The 19652-nt window shown below is 47.6% G+C and overlaps 1 protein-coding gene across 1 annotated transcript in view; it reads left to right on the top strand.

The window, feature by feature from the left end:
- The window catches only part of LOC129712287 (cell surface glycoprotein MUC18-like), a 90718-nt gene that overhangs the window by 51733 nt on the left and 19333 nt on the right, over positions 1 to 19652 (top strand). Inside the window, exons 2-6 of the mRNA XM_055660588.1 lie at positions 11496 to 11623; positions 14071 to 14284; positions 14529 to 14599; positions 15289 to 15385; positions 17561 to 17743. Coding sequence (XP_055516563.1) covers positions 11496 to 11623; positions 14071 to 14284; positions 14529 to 14599; positions 15289 to 15385; positions 17561 to 17743 — 693 coding nt within the window. The remainder of the gene's footprint in view (positions 1 to 11495; positions 11624 to 14070; positions 14285 to 14528; positions 14600 to 15288; positions 15386 to 17560; positions 17744 to 19652) is intronic.

Below are 19652 nucleotides of genomic sequence, written 5' to 3'. Positions count from 1 at the left end.
CTTCGCTTACCGTCGACACCACCACCCCTCCTTCTCACGGATGATCATCGGTTCATGTGTTGGACGGGGCGCTGGACTCCTCAGCTGGCCCGCCGGCTGGGCTTTGTGTGCAGTCCAGCACCCAGGCCAACTCATCGTTCACCCAGACACGGCCCAGTCGGTCAACGAATTGCCTTCGGGGATTTGTCGCATATTTTGACCTTTTGTCCCTTATTTGGGAGCGAAAACGTTGGCGACCCTACGTGCAGCGGTGGGCCGGGGTCACCCCCGCGAGAAGATAAGACTGTTCTATCAACTGTTTATAACTCTGTCGGCACCAGAAACGTGGCGGCTCTTTGCGTATTGCCGAGGTGAGCTCTGCTTCTTTGAGAGATAAATTGTGTCGGAACACTCCTGCCCTTAGTGTTAGATATACAGCATGGAAACAGGCCCTTCGGCCCACTGAGTCCATGTTGACCAGCGATCACACGTTCACACTTGTGCTACATTATCCCACTTTCACATCCACTCCCTACACACAAGGGGCAATTTACAGAGGCCAATTAACTCATAAACCCGTTTCTCCCCGATGCTCCGGTTTCCTCCCACATCCCAACGATGTGCAGGTTTGTAGGTTGATTGGCTTGTGTGAAGTGTCCTTAGCGTGTAGGATACAACTAGTGTATAGGTGACCGTTGGTCGGTGCGGACTTAGTGGGCTGAAGGACCTGTTTCTACGCTGTATCTCTACAACTAAAAACCAAAAGTTGAACCCAGACATGTTGACTCGGATGAGAGTGCCAGCTGATAGTCAAGTCAAGTCAAGTCAAGTCAAGTTTATTCATCACATACACACACGAGATGTGCAGTGAAATGAAAAGTAGTGATGCTCGCGGACTTTGTGCAAAAAGACAAACAAACAAACAAACAACCAAACAAACTACAAACAGAATCGCATATTCTTTTACATATTAAATATTGTGGGCAGAAGTTCAGTAAAGTTAGTCCCTGGTGAGATAGGAGTTTACAGGCCGAATGGCCTCTGGGAAGAAACTCCTTCTCAACCTCTCCGTTCTCACAGCTTGTCAACGGAGGCGTTTGCCTGACCGTAGCAGCTGGAACAGTCCGTTGCAGGGGTGGAAGGGGTCTGTTGCAGGGGTGGAACCAGGAGTGAATTCCACAGGTTCACCACCCGCTGAGTAAAGGGATCGCTCCACTTCTGCACTCTGAACAACTCGGAAACAACACCATACACCTCTGCACATCGACGGAGCTGATGTGGAAAGGGTCAGCAGCATGAAGTTCTTAGGACTACATCTGTCTGATGACCTGACATCCACGGCCAACACCACAGCTCTGGTCAAGAGAGCCCAGCAGCGACTTCACCCTCTCCGAAGACTACGTAAAGCAGGCCTCCCCACTACACACCTACGGACTTTTTATAGGGGGACTGTCGAGAGCACACTGACCTACGGCATCACTTCCTGGTTCGGGAGCTGCAAGGCGTACGAACGGCACCAACTGGACAGGATAGTGAAGACCGCAAGCAGGATTATTGGTGCTCCACTCCCCTTCCTGCTGGACATATACAGGAAGAGATGTATCAGCAGAGCCATCTCCATCATCAAAGACCCTTACCACCCATCACATGACATTTTCTCCATCCTGCCATCTGGGAAGAGGTACAGGAGCATTAGCTGCAAAACCAGCAGGATGCTCCTCAGCTTCTTCCCACAGGCTATAAGACTGTTAAATGGACTTTGCCCCCTGCCAAGTATCGCGCACAAACCCCCACACTGCAGGAGAGCCACTGTTGTGCCGCTGCCGGTCGGAACGGCTGTTGAATGTTTAGTAGAGTGTTAAATTTGTTCATGACATGGATTTTTTATTTTTATTTCTATTTATTTTTTCATGTACACTGAATGGACACTGGTTGAGCAACGTTTTTTTGTTTCCTCTGGGTATGCAAATACTCAGGAAATGACAATAAAGATATACAATACAATACAATGAACACCTCTGCTCGTTTGGCTGGGTTGCCTCAGGAATGTTGTACTTGCCCTCAGCACCCGTTGGCCAATGTGGTTCAATGGTTCTTTCATGTCAGGTGTGCACTGCACGGCAACATTATTTTTTTGCGTAGCTCACATGTGCACGAGTCGCCCTATTTTAGTGCCTTTTACAAAAAGTTCAAAGTCCGGTGCGTGCGTGCGTGCGTGCGCTCGATTTACTGGGGTCGCTCCAGATCTAGGCAAGCCCCAAGCTGCCGCAGGGCCTCCTCCGTCACCCTCGACCAGCTCAGCCCGCCAACCCACATACCTCTCCTCGCCCACCCGGCCAACTCTGTGTCCCGGGGCAAACGTCTCCTGCAGGCAACCTTGAAGGTGCTGGAGACACACCACGAAGATTCACCTTAGCAAAGTCAAGTCTTGGATGATTAATGTCCCTCTGGAGAAGACGTGCGTGGATATTAAGTGAGGGTAAAGCAAAGACATAACAGTCTGAAGAAGGGTTTCGGCCCGAAACGTTGCCTATTTCCTTCGCTCCATAGATGCTGCTGCACCCACTGAGTTTCTCCAGCATTTTTGTGTACCATCACTTAGACTGGAGCTGGAGCCGGCTGCATCCTGTTGAAACAGGGCAAGAGGGGAACGCTGATATCAAGGCTGATCAAACACACACAGCTGCTTTTACAAAGCAGAGACTAATTGGACACCAGGCCCTGGTGATTAGTGCTAATATTCCACTTCCTGTTCTACACAAAGAAGAGTTTCAGCCTCCTGTGATGTCACTGCTCAGAGATGAATTGGTCTCACAGCCTGAGAGTGGGGAGAGGAGAGGGGAGGGGGCGAGAGGGGAGACAGGAGTAGAGGAGAGAGGGGAGGGGTGAGAGGGGAGAAGAGGAAAGTGGATGAGAGGGGAGAGGAGAGAGACGAGGGGAGCTGATGAGAGGGGAGACGGGTGGAGAGGAGAGGAAGGGAGGAGATGGGAGGAGAGGAGGGAAGAATGGAGGAGAGGTAGAGAAGAGCCAAGAGGGGAGAGGAGGGGAGGAGTGAGCAGAGAGGAGGGAAGGAGAGAAGAGAAGATGGGATGGGAGAAGGGGAGAGGTGAGGGGAGGAGAGAAGAAGGGAGGGGAGGAATGAGGGGATGAGTGGACGACAGATAGCACAATGGGCTACGAGTTCGGCTGGCGACCGGAAGGTAGCCGGTTCAAATCCCGCTTGGAGTGCATACTGTCGTTGTGTCCTTGGGCAAGACACTTCACCCACCTTTGCCTGTAATGGAATGTTACGGCGGCAGGCGCGGGCACACCGCGACGCCCTGTGTCTCCCTTTCAAGGGAGATGCTAAAAATGCATTTCGTTGTCTCTGTACTGTACACTGACAATGACAATAAATTGAATCATTTCATTTCATTTCAGGAGATGAATGTGTACCCAAGTGAGGACCAGGGTGAATGCACAGCAAGGAGATTGCATGGCGGGTGAAAGATGGGGTATTAGGGGGTAAGAGAGGGGTCACAGCAGGGGGGTAGTCCTGAGTTGGGGAAGGGAAGTTCCAGTGTAGCAGGTAACTCCAATGTAGCTGGTGGTCCCAGTGTAGTGAAGGGCTGGGTTGGTGGTGGGTGGGAAGGTGGAGGACTTTGGCTGGGGAAGAAGGACGTGGCCATTGGGCAAGATGCGCTTGTGCTGTTCGTGACCACAGTTACGTAACCCAGGAAGAGCCTGTTGGGATAAAACTGGTCTTGGGCAAATACTAAAAACTGGGAAGTAACTGATCGGATCTTGGTTGAGGAACAGCTCAGTGTATGTGCTAATTGAGTTTATTTTAGTTTAACGATGCAGTGTGTAAACAGGCTTGTTTGCCCAGCGAGTCCACACCGACCAGCGACCTCCCCCATACATTAACACTATCCTACACGCTAGGGACAATTCACCATTTTATCAAAGCCAATTAGCCTACAAACCTGTACGTCTTTGGAGTTCCCGGAGAAAACCCACGTGGGTCACAGGGAGAATGTACAAACTCCGTACAGACAAGGTCCAAGATCAGGATCGAACCCGGGTCTCCAGCACTGTAAGGCAGTAACACTATCGCTGTGCCACCGTGCCAACCTCCTCTGTGACCGATTCACTCTTGTTTATGTGCGACCAAAACCAATTTATCTTCTAGAGAGGAAGAGGGCGAGTGTGTTGTAGGCAGGTTGGAATAACTTATGGTCCTAAACTATGTACATTGAGTGAGTGGTTAACATTGGTTGCAATAGTTTCATTATCTTATCAGAAACAGGCCCTTCAGCCCAACTCATCCATTCTGACCAAGTAGATTCAGCCAACTATTCCCACTTGCCTGCTCTGGCCCATATCCCTCCAAAACTCTCCCATCCATGTACCGAATACCTTGTCCTCTAACGGTAATCATGTTATTGCCAGGCACATGCCCATTTCCGATTCCTTCTCCAATGGCATTATTTGAAGGACCAGTTGGCTTATTCCAATGATTTTCACATCAAGGCAGTGACCACTTCAATGGCTGTTGAAGGCTGAGACTATGAACGAGATAATTACAACATTGGTCATTCTATGGTTTAGTTTAGAGATTCAGCATGGAAACAGGCCCTTCGGCCCACCGAGTCCGTGCCGACCAGTGATCACCCAGTTAACCAGTGCCATGTTCTCTCACTCTCTCATCCCCATGCACTAGGAGGCTCCATTGCAATCACGTATTGTCTTTCCGCTGACTGGTTAGCGCGCAACTGTGCCTTGGTACACGTGACAATAAACTAAACTCAAACACAGGTGTGGAACAGCAACCTCCCGGCACTGATCCAGCGAGGCCGGGATGGATAGAGGACAGGAGCAGGCCTTCTCTTTCTAGGAACAAGGATCTGCAGTCGCTGATTTACAACAAAAAAGATGCAGAGTGCTGGAGTAACTCAGCGGGTCAGGCAGCATCTCTGGAGAACATGGGAAAGAAGACCATGCAACTGATTACTGCACCAGCCCATGGAATGGCAGAGATAACCTTGATGGTGGGGTGTCAGGGGTTATGCAGGAGACAGGGATAGATAGAACAGCCGTGATTGAATGGCGGAGTGGACTAGATGGGCCGAATGGCCTCAACCTGCTGCGGGAACTTATGAATTTATGAACTTCTGAAAAGCAAAGAACTGCAGGTACACAAAAATGCTGGAGAAACTCAGCGGGTGCAGCAGCATCTATGGAGCGAAGGGGAAAAATGTTTCGGGCCGAAATCCTTTTGGAAATAGGTAACGTTTCGGGCCGAAACCCTGGAAGGGTTTCGGCCCGAAACGTTGCCTATTTCCTTCGCTCCATAGATGCTGCCGCACCCGCTGAGTTTCTCCAGCATTTTTGTGTACCTTCGATCTTCCAGCATCTGCAGTTCCTTCTTGAACAAAGAACTGCAGGTGCTGGTTTGTAAAAAAAAAAAAGACGCACCTTTGGCCCAAAGGATCGTACAGAAAGGTGGCCTTCCCAAACCTCCCAAACTCAACTGGTTTCCGTGACTCCCACCATGGTCGTGCTGTCAGTGTGCAGGTAAAGTGGGCCTCTTTGATTTAAAAGGATTGGAGTCTATTTGGCCAGGAACAGCTTAAGAGTTCTACTTCCATAAACCCCGCTTGCCCACTAGCCTCCCGCAGTTCAGACACCTAATGAAACTATCAGCAGAGCAGCCGAGAGGCAGTTTTACTGTGCAATTAATGTTCATCTATTTTTTAACTAACTTTCCATGCTAGTAAAACAAGTCACAGTTCCCAGTCTTACTGTGCGACAGCCAACTCTCGCTCTCCCTTGTGGCCCCACCATTTCCTGTGTTATTCTGGTTGAGGATCGTTACACAAAAGGGTCTCGTTCTCTCTAATGTTGGTCAGAGATTTTGCTTTGATTGTGTGGACCCAAAGCTTGACCTGCTTCTAGTTTTCTGACCACGATGCACACTTTGTAGATACACTTTTCTGCTGTGCTTATCATAGAATGCCACAGTGGACTTCTCTGCCACAGAAGCCAGTGGAGGCCAATTCACTGGATGTTTTCAAGAGAGAGTTAAATTTAGCTCTTAGGGCTAACGGAATCAAGGGATATGGGGAGAAAGCAGGAACGGGGTACTGATTTTAGATGTTTCAGAAGGAACTGCAGATGCTGGAAAATCGAAGGTAGACAAAAGTGTTGGAGAACTCAGTGGGTGCAGCAGCATCTATGGAGCAAAGGTCTGAAGAAGGGTTTCGGCCCGAAACGTTGCCTCCATAGCTCCATCGCTCCATAGATGCTGCTGCACCCACTGAGTTTCTCCAGCACTTTTGTCTACCTACTGATTTTAGATGATCAGCCATGATCATATTGAATGGCGGTGCTGGCTCGAAAGGCCGAATGGCCTACTCCTGCACCTATTTTTCTATGTTTCTAACATGGCATCACCTTGATAGCTAATTTCCATTGAGTTATTGAGTTTTGTTTTCTCGTCTCTGTCTGCTGGGCTGGGATTGTGGATAGTGTAGTCGGAATGTATGATTGGACAGTGACAGAACACATGGAACAGAGAACAGTACAGCACAGGAACAGGCCCTTCGGCCCACAATATCTGAGCCGTACATGATGCTGTAAACTGATCTCCTAGGCCTGTACATGATCCCTATCCCTCCATAGCCCTGTACTTCCCCCAGCTCTCTAAACACCTCTTAAATGCCACAACCTTATCTGCCTCCACCACCTCCCCACTGTAGGTCAGCCAGACTCTCGACACCAAGTTTATATGAATTACTTCTCAGAAGTTCAAGGACAGTTCTCAGAATTCTATGTGGTTATAAGTAGCATCATAACGGGACCGGGACGCAGGAGGATGAGGGGTACAAAATCATGGGAGGAATAGATTGTTAAGGGGTCACAGTTTAAGGATAGACTCGGCTTGTACTCGCTAGAATTTAGAAGATTGAGGGGGGATCTTAGAGAAACGTACAAAATTCTTAAGGGGTTGGACAGGCTAGATGCAGGAAGATTGTTCCCGATGTTGGGGAAGTCCAGAACAAGGGGTCACAGTTTAAGGATAAGGGGAAATCTTTTAGGACCGAGATGAGAAAAACATTTTTCACACAGAGAGTGGTGAATCTCTGGAATTCTCTGCCACAGAAGGTAGTTGAGGCCACAGTTCATTGGCTATATTTAAGAGGGAGTTAGATGTGGCCCTTGTGGCTAAAGGGATCAGGGGGTATGGAGAGAAGGCAGGTACAGGATACTGAGTTGGATGATCAGCCATGATCATATTGAATGGCGGTGCAGGTTCGAAGGGCCGAATGTCCTACTTCTGCACCTATTTTCTATGTTTCTATGGTAAACGCATTGTTTAAGAAGGAACTGCAGATGCTGGAAAATCGAAGGTAGACAAAAGTGCTGGAGAAACTCAGCGGGTGCAGCAGCATCTACGGAGCGAAGGAAATAGGCAACGTTTCGGGCTGAAACCCTTCTTCAGACTGATGGAGGGATTGTTAAACGCATATATTCTTTTGCCCAGAGAAGGGGGATTAAGAACCAGAGGACATAGGTTTAAGGTGAGGGGAGAAAGATTTAATAGGAACCTGAGGGGTAACTTCTTCATGCAAAGGGTGGTGGGTATATGGAACGAGCTGCCAGAGGAAGTAATTTAGGCATTTCACAAACGGAATTAACACAGAAATCCCAATGTTCGTCCAATTATAACACACAACACATTCACAAGTATAGAACACACCAAGCATATATTCCTGTGTACACTGCTGCTCCATCTGCAGATTTAAAACACCCAGTGGGTACAATGAATCAAACAAGCAAAATACTTTGCCAAGCCAGTGGTGACACAGAGCAGAGACTAGGCACAAGCTTGCAGCCACTGAAGGAAACCACATTTGATATTTTCAGTGTGTCGGGCCAAGGAACTGCAGATGCTGGTTCATAAAAAAAAGACCCAGTGATGCTGCCTGACCTGCTGAGTTACGCCGGATTTTTGTGTCTTGTTTTTGAGTTGGACCTTTGTGCTCTGTGTTTCTGTGTCTGTATGCTGTGGACAGCTCGATTGTAATCATGTATAGTCAGTCTTTCCACTGACTGGTTAGCGTGCAACAAAAAGTTTCCCGATGTTGGGGAAGTCCGTGTCAAGGGGTCACAGCTTAAGGATAAGAGGGAAATCTTTTAGAACCGAGATGAGAAAAACATTTTTCACGCAGAGAGTGGTGAATCTCTGGAACTCTCTGCCACAGAAGGTAGTTGAGGCCACAGTTCATTGGCTATATTTAAGAGGGAGTTAGATGTGGCCCTTGTGGCTAGAGGGATCAGGGGGTATGGAGAGGAGGCAGGTACAGGATACTGAGTTGGATGATCAGCCATGATCATATTGAATGGCGGTGCAGGCTCGAAGGGCCAACAAGTGACAAACTCTCACCAGTTTGTGTGAACGTTAAGTTTTGCCAAAGGCTGTGTCGGCTGTCGGGGTGGAGGTGTCATGGAGACATCAGCTCACCTTCATCCCACCAATACCATCGCAACGTTTAAGAAACATTTAGACAGGTACATGGATAGGACAGATTTAGAGGGATATGGGCCAAAGGCAGGCAGGCAGGTGGGACGAGTGTCGACGGGACATGTTGGTTGGTCGGCGTGGGCAAGTTGGACTGATAGAACTTGTGTACGGGGTGATCGCTGGTCGGCGCGGACTTGGTGGGCTGAATGGCCAGTTTCCACCCTGTATCTCTAAAACTAAACCAAAACTTAAACCTTACGTAGACAAAATAGCTGGAGAAACTCAGCAGGTGCGGCAGCATCTATAGGCAAATAGGCAGACTGAAGAAGGGTTTCGGCCCAAAATATTGCCTATTTCCTTCACTCCATAGATGCTGCGGCACCCGCTGAGTTTCTCCAGCTATTTTGTCTGCCTTCGATTTTCCAGCATCTGCACAGTTCCTTCATGAAGACTTAAACCTCACGTCTGTCCCCACATGAGTGGGGAAGTTCTCTACACAATGGAGCGCTGGTCATGTCTGTGGAACACCTGCTGGACTATTTAGATTTCCCATCGACTTTCTCTTGCATCAGTACTTGACTCGACAAACACCGGCTGCCTTCAGTCCCTCCACCTGGTGACTGGGTAATCACCGCGAGTCATATTTTAGTTTAGTTTACAGATACAGGACGGAAACAGGCCCTTCGGCCCACCGTGCCGACCAGCGATCCCCGCACACTAACACTAACCTACATGCACTAGGGACAGTTTTTACATTTACACCAAGCCAATTAACCTACAAACCTGTACGCCTTAGGACTGTGGGAGGAAACTGAAGATCTTGGAGAACATTGGAGCACACTGACATACGGCATCACTTCCTGGTTCGGGAGCTGCAAGGCGTACGAACGGCACCAACTAGACAGGATAGTGAAGACCGCCAGCAGGATTATTGGTGCTCCACTCCCCTTCCTGCTGGATATATACAGGAAGAGATGTATCAGCAGAGCCATCTCCATCATCAAAGACCCTTACCACCCATCGCATCACATATTCTCCATCCTGCCATCTGGGAAGAGGTACAGGAGCATTAGCTGCAAAACCAGCAGGATGCTCCTCAGCTTCTTCCCACAGGCTATAAGACTGTTAAATGGACTTTGCCCCCTGCCAAGTATCGCGCACAAACCCCCACACTGCAGCAGAGCCACTGTTGTGCCGCTGCCGGTCGGAACGGCTGTTGAATGTTTAGTAGAGTGTTAAATTTGTTCATGATACATGTATTTTTTTATTTCTATTTATTTTTCATGCACACTGAATGGACACTGGTTGAGCAACGTTTTTTTGTTTCCTCTGGGTATGTGAATACTCAGGAAATGACAATAAAGATATACAATACAAAACCCACGGGGAGAACACACAAACTCCGTACAGACAGCGCCCGTAGTCGGGATGGAATCTGGCACTGCAAGGCAGCAACTCTATCGCTGCGCCCGATAATGATAAAGATACAGCATGGAACGAGGCCCTTCTGCCCCACAGGAGTGGTGCTGCTGCCAGCCCACCACACCTCTACAGTGGGAACAGCTGAGGTCCTGACCCATCTGCTGCCGATGGCTTTACTAGTTACACATGGCTGCAGGTTTTGTTTAGCTTTGCTGCGGGTGGTGGAAAGGTTAACGGATCTGTTTGCCAGTGTCTAATTTTAACCTTAACACCAATGTACACAACATGTTTGATGCTGAGAGCAAGTCAGCTGATTGCCAGCCAGTGAGGGTAAACAGCATGAATGCAGCTATTGAGAGCTCGCTGCCAAAAATGTCAAGGCTGATTTTGTTCCAAACAGGCTGTGAGACTCACTTAAAATCTCCTGTCAAGGAGCAAATGGAGAGCAGGCAGGGAGAGAGGGTGGTCAGACATGCATTCCTGCAACTGGTACAAGTTGAGCGCATTCACATGTCCTTAATTGGTAACATCTGGATCCAGCTGTACCGACTGTGTGTGAGTGTGTGGATGCCTCTTTGTATTTGGGCACATGTGTGTATGTGCATACAGTGCCCGCCATAATGTTTGGGACAAAGACCCCTCATTTATTTATTTGCCTCTGTACTCCACAATTTGAGATTTGTAATAGAAAAAAATTCACATGTGGTTAAAGTGCACATTATCCGATCTGTAGCCTCCCTTTGATCTGGTATTTTGTTGGTTCACATGCTTGATCAATGGTGTTTTATCATTGATGTCTTATTATTATTAATGTTTAGTGTTTTCTGAGTCATTTGTAACTGCCACTGTATGTCATGTTATTACTTGTGGGCGGAGCACCAAGGCAAATTCCTTGTATGTGAATACTTGGCCACAAATTCACAACTCTCTGGGTGAAAATGTTTTTTCTCACCTCAGTCTTAAATGACCTCCCCTTTATTCCCACACTCCTCCCACACTCCAAAGATGTGCAGGTTTGTAGGTTAATTGTAAATTGTCCCTGGTGTGTAGGATAGTGCTACTGTACTGGGTGATCGCTGGTCGACGTGGACTCAGTGGGCTCGGAAGATCTCTATCGTCCCCAGAATAGATCCCTGATCCTTATCACACTGTTTGTGAGCTTGTGCACACGTTGATTTATAAAAAGGCCGATATTTAAAATCTTTACGCAGCTGGAAAGGCTTTGGGATTTCCAAGGATTGTGTTGGAGCTACAAATGCAAGCCCTTTCTTTGATCTGAAACTGAAGTGTCACCATCTCTAGCTCACCTGATTAACCCACAAACCTTTGGAGTGTGGGAGGAAACCAGAGCATTCGGGGAAAACCCATACAGGTCACGGGGAGAACGTACAGACTCTGTACAGACAGCACCCGTAGTCAGGATCGAACCCGGGATGCTCTAACGTTGCACCACCATGCCATTCTAAGAACTGTAACCATGATAAGTGAGATTGTGCAGACAAACTTTGTTTCCAGGGCAGGAAGGAAATTGAGAACTGCAGAAAAAAAAATATTTTTGAGGCAAATGTCTTTTGCTCTTTGTCCACAGGAATAATCGCCACTGTTCAAGTGTCTACACGACCTGTGCTGGAGGCAGAGATCAAGAAAGCCATCAGCATTCCTTGTGTCCCGACAATTTCCACCCCAAACACAACGAAATACATCCAGTGGTTTGTTGTGAGTATGATCAACTTGCTCCTTACCAGCTGATCGTGTATCTATCCACCTGTCCATTGCACAGTATCCCAGGCACTGATGGAGTCCCCAATGTTGGGTCTGTGACTGGGACACTGGCCTCCCCACAGTGTGTGGGAAAGAACTGCAGGTGCTGGATTAAATCGAAGGTAGACACAAAATGCTGGAGTAAATCAGCGGGTGAGGCAGCATCTCTGGAGATAAGGAATCTGAATCTGAATCTCTGGAGATAAGGAATGGGTCGAGACCCTTCTTCAGACTGTGTGTCAGGGGAGGGGGGCTGGACAAAGATAGAATGTAGGTGGAGGCAGTAAAACTAGTGGGAGAACTGGGAAGGGGAAGGGGATGGGGAGAGAATGCAAGGGCTATCTGAAGCTATGATGCTCGGAGCTGTGGGAGAGCCAGAGAAGGCTTCAGAGAATAACTTTGTGGATGTATTTTGCTGGAACGTGCGTTAACATTTTATTGACAATGTGGGCTGTGAGGATGTGTCACAGATAAACCATGTTGCATTCAGTAGAGATTGGTTGATGAAGAGGTCTCCTGATCCAAAATGTCCATGCTCAGCAAACACTGGGAGATTGGAAACAAGTACTCAGTTGTTCAGCATTAGTTCCACCCATGGCTTGTGTTTCACGAGGGATTGAAGCCAAGGTCATCTAAGTGATGGTTTCCCAGTTCTCCCTGAGAGTCCGGCCCGAATGCTGACCTTCCACCGTGGCCTCCGGCACTGAGCTTCTCCTCTGTGGCTGTTTAGCACAGAGTTGGCACCCAATGTGCACATTCTTGGAGAACATCGTGCAGCAGCTGAGGGAAACAGCAAGACAGAGTTCAGACTGGGTCTTGCAAGTGGCCAGAGGTGGACTGAACTCAGGCAAGAATAAAAGGACGTACCATTACATAGAAACATAGAAACATAGAAATTAGGTGCCGGAGTAGGGCCATTCGGCCCTTTGAGCCTGCACCGCCATTCAATATGATCATGGCTGATCATCCAACTCAGTATCCCGTACCTGCCTTCTCTCCATACCCCCTGATCCCCTTAGCCACAAGGGCCACATCTAACTCCCTCTTAAATATAGCCAATGAATTGGCCTCGACTACCCTCTGTGGCAGAGAGTTCCAGAGATTCACCATGCTCTGTGTGAAAAAAGTTCTTCTCATCTCGGTTTTAAAGGATTTCCCCCTTATCCTTAAGCTGTGACCCCTTGTCCTGGACTTCCCTAACATCGGGAACAATCTTCCTGCATCTAGCCTGTCCAACCCCTTAAGAATTTTGTAAGTTTCTATAAGATCCCCTCTCAATCTCCTAAATTCTAGAGAGTATAAACCAAGTCTATCCAGTCTTTCTTCATAAGACAGTCCTGACATCCCAGGAATCAGTCTGGTGAACCATCTCTGCACTCCCTCTATGGCAATAATGTCCGTCCTCAGATTTGGAGACCAAAACTGTACACAATACTCCAGGTGTGGTCTCACAAAGACCCTGTACAACTGCAGTAGAACCTCCCTGCTCCTATACTCAAATCCTTTTGCAATGAAAGCAAACATACCATTCGCTTTCTTTACTGCCTGCTGCACCTGCATGCCTACCTTCAATGACTGGTGTACCATGACACCCAGGTCTCGCTGCATCTCCCCCTTTCCCAATCGGCCACCATTAGTTAAGAAATGAGAAGGGCTTTCTTTAGTAAGAGGGTGGTGAATGTGTGGAATTCATTGCGACAGACAGCTGTGGCAGACGTAATGACGTATTGCCTTTCTGCAGACTAGTTACATGCAACAATAGCTTTCCCCCTACCTGTGTTCACGTGACAATAAATCAAAGGCAAACTGTGGAGACCTAGTCAGTGGATATTTTTATGGCGGAGTTTAGTAAAGGTATCGGGGGTAATGGGTCAAAGGCAGCAGAACGGGGTTGAGAGGGAACGATAGATCAGTCATGATTGAATGGCGCAGTGGACTTGATGGGCCGAATGGCCTAAGATTGTTAAGGGCTTGGACACACCAGAGGCAGGAAACATGTTCCCGATGTTGGGGTAGTCCAGAACCAGGGGCCACTGTTTAAGAATAAGGAGTAAGCCATTTAGAACGGAGACGAGGTAACACTTTTTCTCACAGAGAGTGGTGAGTCTGTGGAATTCTCTGCCTCAGAGGGCGGTGGAGGCAGGTTCTCTGGATGCTTTCAAGAGAGAGCTAGACAGGGCTCTTAAAAATAGTAGAGTCAGGGGATATGTGGAGAAGGCGGGAATGGGGTACTGATTGTGGATGATCAGCCATGATCACATTGAATGGCGGTGCAGGCTCGAAGGGCCGAATGGCCTACTCCTGCACCTATTGTCTATTGTCTATTGCTCTTGTGAACTTAGTCAAGTGCCCAGCATTGCCACTGGGCAAACTTGAATCTGCAAAGATGCGTTTGCTTTCAGATGGAGAAGAACGTTCGCCAGCGGATCTACTTTCAGGACATGGAGAACAGTACTGTTGATGCTGGCACCGACTACACGAGTCGAATCAGCGTGGATAAGACGTATACGTTGACCATCGACCCCGTCATGCTCAGGGACGAGCGGACCTTCCACTGCCAGGTTGGTGCTGGCCCCGTGGGCAGTGGTGAGGCTGAAACCCTGCTCAAAGTTTACGGTAAGGATTCTTACCTGGATCTCTAGCGCTGTAAGCGCTGTGAGGCAGCAACGTTGCCACCACGCTGCGCCGCGCCGCCCCAGACTCAGATCTGAAACATTAACTCCGTTTCCAAAGTTTTATTTCCGCTTTCCAACATTTGCAGTTGTTGTTTTTGAATCTTCAAGACTAAATGTTGATGTTTGTGTGACTGCTTTAACATGACCGTGCCCCTCTCTCACTGACATCCTCTAATCTTCGCCAGCTGCTCCGGACATGCCTGTGATCGAGAAAAAGGCAGGGACCATCTCGCTGTTGGAGACAGAAGCAAAGGAGGTAAGGAAGGCTGCAGCGTACAGCACTGCAACTGGCCCTTCAGCCCACAATGTTTGTGCTCAACATGAAGCCTGATCTCAATTCCATTTTTATGACCACATCCCTCTATTCCCTGCACTTCCAAGTGCCTATCTAAAAGTCTCTTGCACCTCACTATCGTATCTGAGAGAGAAGATGCAATTAAACTCTTTTAAAAACATCTGGAAGTTTACAGGCAATTAAGTCATTTTGTGAAAGTGTTCAGTTTAGTTTAGAGATACAGCGTGGAAACAGGCCCTTCGGCCCACCGAATCCGTGCTGTCCACTGATCCCCGTACATTAACACTATCCTACACACGCAAGGGACATTTACAGTTTTACCCAAGTCAATTAGCCTACAAACCTGTATGCTTTTGGAGTGTGGGAGGAAACCGGAGCACCCAGAGAAAACCCACGCAGGTCACAGGCAAAACGTACAAACTCCGTACGGGCAGCACCCGTAGTTTGGATCGATTCGGGGTCTCTGGCGCTGTAAGGCAGCAACTCTACCGCTGCTCCACCGTGGCACCCTTCAGCGAAACAGTCGGCGAGTCTTCGCTTGGTCTCGCCGATGTTCAAGAGCCCACATCGGGAACACCGGATGCAGCAGGATGTGGATGGTTTAGAATTGTTTTTTAAAATTTGTCACGGAATATTTCTTTCTCTTTTAGATTGCAAGTTGTGTCACCAGGAACGGCTACCCTGCCCCCAGTGTCACCTGGTATAAAGACCGCACCCCACTTCACGCTGACCCTCAGCTGCGCAACAGTACGTAACATTTTACACCACCATCTTATCTCCGCTACCTAATCCTGTTATCTCTGGCAAGTGCTACCTGAGAATACAGGGAGACTGTGACATCGGGGGGGGGGGGGGGAGTAGAGTGGAGAGATAAGTTTTTTTAGCCTTCCATCACAGTTATGTGATGGATGTTTATGTTAAATGTAATTATGTTGTGTCTGGGGTCTATTTGTGTGTAATGTATGGCTGCAGAAACGGCATTTCGTTTGGACCCCCAGGGGTCCAAATGACAATTAAATTGACTCTTGACTCTTGACTTGAGACTGCATCCTCTCTCCATGTAAGCTCCTTTTAATGACTGCACCCAGTCTCGGCCTTGGGGGTCTGATACTAGAGACACTAGGATATAAAAGCAAGGAATAATTGCTGAGTCTATATCAGAACAGTTCCAGTGGTGAATCTGTGGAATTCTCTGCCACAGAAGGTAGTTGGGGCCAGTTCATTGGATATATTTAAGAGGGAGTTAGATGTGGCCCTTGTGGCTAAAGGGATCAGGGGGTTTGGAGAGAAGGCAGGTACGGGATACTGAGTTGGATGATCAGCCATGATCATATTGAATGGCGGTACAGACTCGAAGGGCCGAATGGCCTACTCCTGCACCTATTTTCTATGTCTATGTTTCTGTTCTTGGCTGATAAATCAGACCAATTCTCTAAATCATGGTCTCCTTTCACTGAATTTCTTCAACAACAGAATGGTTGAACACAAATTTAAAACCGATGCTCGGGATGAGTGAGCGGGGGGGGGGGGGGGGGGACAGTGGGACGTACCCCCCTTTTTTTTTTCCTCTTCTTCGTCAGTTCAGGGGTTTTCTCTTCTCTCTTTTTTTGTATTTTTCTTCATTCTTTTTTCTCTTTTACTCGATTTATGTATCAATGTATAAAATGTTAAAAGTGAAGCGGTACGAAAAGGTCACGGGGAGAACGTGCAAACTCCCTACAGTCAGCACCCGTAGTCGGGATCGAAGCCGGGTCTCTGGCGCCGAAAGGCAGCAACTCTCCCGCTACTCCACCGTGCCGCAAAACCTGCTCTCTCTTTTTAAAAATTATTTTTATTAGAAGCAATTGTACAAGAATAAAACATCCGGCATGTCAAATTATACAATTCATCTACAGCTTCAGTTTCAACCTTTTAACTTCAAAATAAGGGGAAAGAACAAGAAAGAGAAAAGGTGAAAGGTGAAAAGATAGGACCCCTAGATTTAGACTACCAAAAGATGTAAGAGAGGAGAATAATAATAATAATAATAATATATTTTAATGTCATTGCACATAAGCGCAACGAGATTTGGTATGCAGCTTCCAACCGATGTCATAACATAAATAACTAATAGAATCTATCTATCTATCTATCTATCTATCTATCTATCTATCTATCTCTCTATCTATCTATCTATCTATAAAACTCAAATCCATCCGCCGTCCGCCTGCAGTACGGATCCCTTCCTGCCTTTTGATTCGTTGACGGCTGCTCCTTCCTATCAGCTTCCAACACACTTCGAAACAAGGTTGCAAGACAGGAACACTGAACTTTTCACTGCTGCAGCAGGCAGGGGAGGTGCAATTGAGGGAGGCAGGGGAGTGCTGGAAACTTACATTTGGCAACGGCTTCAGTTCCATTGGAGGAGACGGGTGCATGGTGGAATATTGGGTTGGGGGAATCACACCATTGGGGGAGCAGACCCAACGGGTCTGCACTTGGTCTAGTTATTATATAAAAGTCTGTGGCTGCCGCCTGCCGTCCATCCGTCCGGCTGCCTTTCTGCCTTTTGATTCGTTGACGGCTGCTCCTTCCTATCAGCTTCCAACACACTTCAAAACAAAGTTGCAAGACAGGAACACTCTGAACTTTTCACTGCTGCAGCAGGCAGGGGAGGTGCAATTGGAATTTTTTTTAAATCCACTGCTGAGGGAGGCAGGGGAGTGCTGGAATCTTACATTTGGGAACGGCTTCAGTTCCGTTGGAGGAGACGGGTGCATGGTGGAATATTGGGTTGGGGGATCACACCATTGGGGGAGCAGACCCAACGGGTCTGCACTTGGTAACTAATAAAAAGGAGGGGGGCAAAAAAAGAAAGAGAAAAAAAAGAAGAAGAAAAAGTGGGTCGGTCCGCCCTCTTTCTTATGATATATTTTCCGTTAGGGACTTCTGTGAGATTGCAGGCCATTGAGGAAGCCAATGGCCTTTATACCATGAAGAGCGTGCTGTCGTACATACCCGTGAAACGGGACAAAGATGCCTTGTTTTACTGTGAGGTGAGCTACAGGATGCCCGTAGGAATAGACATGATGAAGGAGTCTGCAAAGATCAACATCTCCATAAGCTGTGAGTATTCCTCGTATATGTTGCAAAACATAATTGGCTAATAAAGTATAATTATTGATCAGCATCACAGAGATAACTACAATCTGGGGTACACAGAAATGCTGGAGAAACTCAGCGGGTGCAGCAGCATCTATGGAGCGAAGGAAATGGGCAACGTTTCGGGCCGAAACCCTTCAGGGTTTCGGCCCGAAACGTTGCCTATTTCCTTCAGGGTTTCGGCCCGAAACGTTGCCTATTTCCTTCAGGGTTTCGGCCCGAAACGTTGCCTCTTTCCTTTGCTCCATAGATAGAAACATAGAAAATAGGTGCAGATGTAGGCCATTCGGCCCTTCGAGCCTGCAACGCCATTCAATATGATCATGGCTGATCATCCAACTCAGTATCCCGTACCTGCCTTCTCTCCATACCCCCTGATCCCTTTAGCCACAAGGGCCACATCTAACTCCCTCTTAAATATAGCCAATGAACTGGCCTCAACTACCTCCTGTGGCAGAGAATTCACCACTCTCTGTGTAAAAAATTATTTCCTCATCTCGGTCCTAAAAGACTTCCCCCTTATCCTTAAACTGTGACCCCTTGTTCTGGACTTCCCCAACATCGGGAACAATCTTCCTGCATCAAGCCTGTCCAACCCCTTAAGAATTTTGTAAGTTTCAATAAGATCCCCCCTCAATCTTCTAAATTCTAGCGAGTACAAGCCGAGTCTATCCAGTCTGCTGCACCCGCTGAGTTTCTCCAGCATTTTTTTTTTGTACCTTCGATTTTCCAGCATCTACAGTTCCTTCGTAAACTCTAATCTGGAATGAGTTGTCAGTGGTGATTTAAGGGCCTGTCCCACTTGCCGATTTTTTTCGGCGACTGCCGGCATCATTGACTGACGTATCAGGGTCACTGAAAAGTTCGCGGCGTGACACGGCGGTGACAACGTATTGTCGCGCGATGTTTTTCCAAACGTCGCAACATTTATTTTTTTCGCCGCTGAATTTTGAAATGTTCAAAATCTTTTGCCGACCCTGATATGATGCTGGGAGTCGCTGAAAAAATCACCAGGTGTGGACAGGCCCTTTACTGTTACAGTTTAGTTTATTGTCACGTGTACTGTGACAAACTTTTGTTGATGGCTAACCAGTCAGCGGAAAGACAATAGTGAAAGGCCTGGACAGAGTGGATGTGGAGAGGATGTTTCCAACTAGTGGGCGAGTCTCGGACTAGAGGTTATAGCCTCAGAATGAAAGGACGTTCCTTTAGAAAGGAGTAGAGTAGGAATTTCCAAAGCTAACCAAAGTGCTGTACAGAAAAAAGAAATCAAGCAAGACATCATAAAACAAGCAGAACAACAGAACATACAACTAACACGAGGCACATAAATTACATACAAAAATCCAAACAATAAATTTAAAATAAAAAAAAATAAAAAGTCAGAGGGTGGTGAATCTGTGGAATTCTTTGCCACAGAAGGCTGTGGAGGCCAAGTCAATGTATATTTTTGGCAGAGATTGATAGATTCTTGATTAATCCAGGTGTCAGGGGTTATGTGGAGAGGGGGGAGAATGGATTAGGAGGAAGAGATAGATCAGCCAAGACTTGATGGGCTGAATGGCCTAATTCTACTCCTGTTACTTATGGCCTTAATACATACTACTCCAGCTGTTTGTGTCTATCTTCGGTTTAAACCAGCATCTGCAGTTCCTTCGTACACACATAGTTCAGGACTGCTCTCTAGTTGTGGTAGGATAACTCACATGTGCAAATACACAGTGATTCTATTTTATTGCATTCAGTAAAGTGTTGCCACATCTAAGCACAATTGCCGATTAACAAAGTGTATAGAAATTGTCCACCAAGGCATTGGTTCCTTTCCATAGTCCGGACAGCGCTCTTGGCCTTATGGAGCGGGGCCCGATGCAGG

This window comes from Leucoraja erinacea, chromosome 32 (assembly GCF_028641065.1).
Source record: "Leucoraja erinacea ecotype New England chromosome 32, Leri_hhj_1, whole genome shotgun sequence".
Classification (NCBI taxonomy): Eukaryota; Metazoa; Chordata; class Chondrichthyes; order Rajiformes; family Rajidae; genus Leucoraja; species Leucoraja erinaceus.
This window is presented reverse-complemented; position numbering and strand designations above follow the sequence as displayed.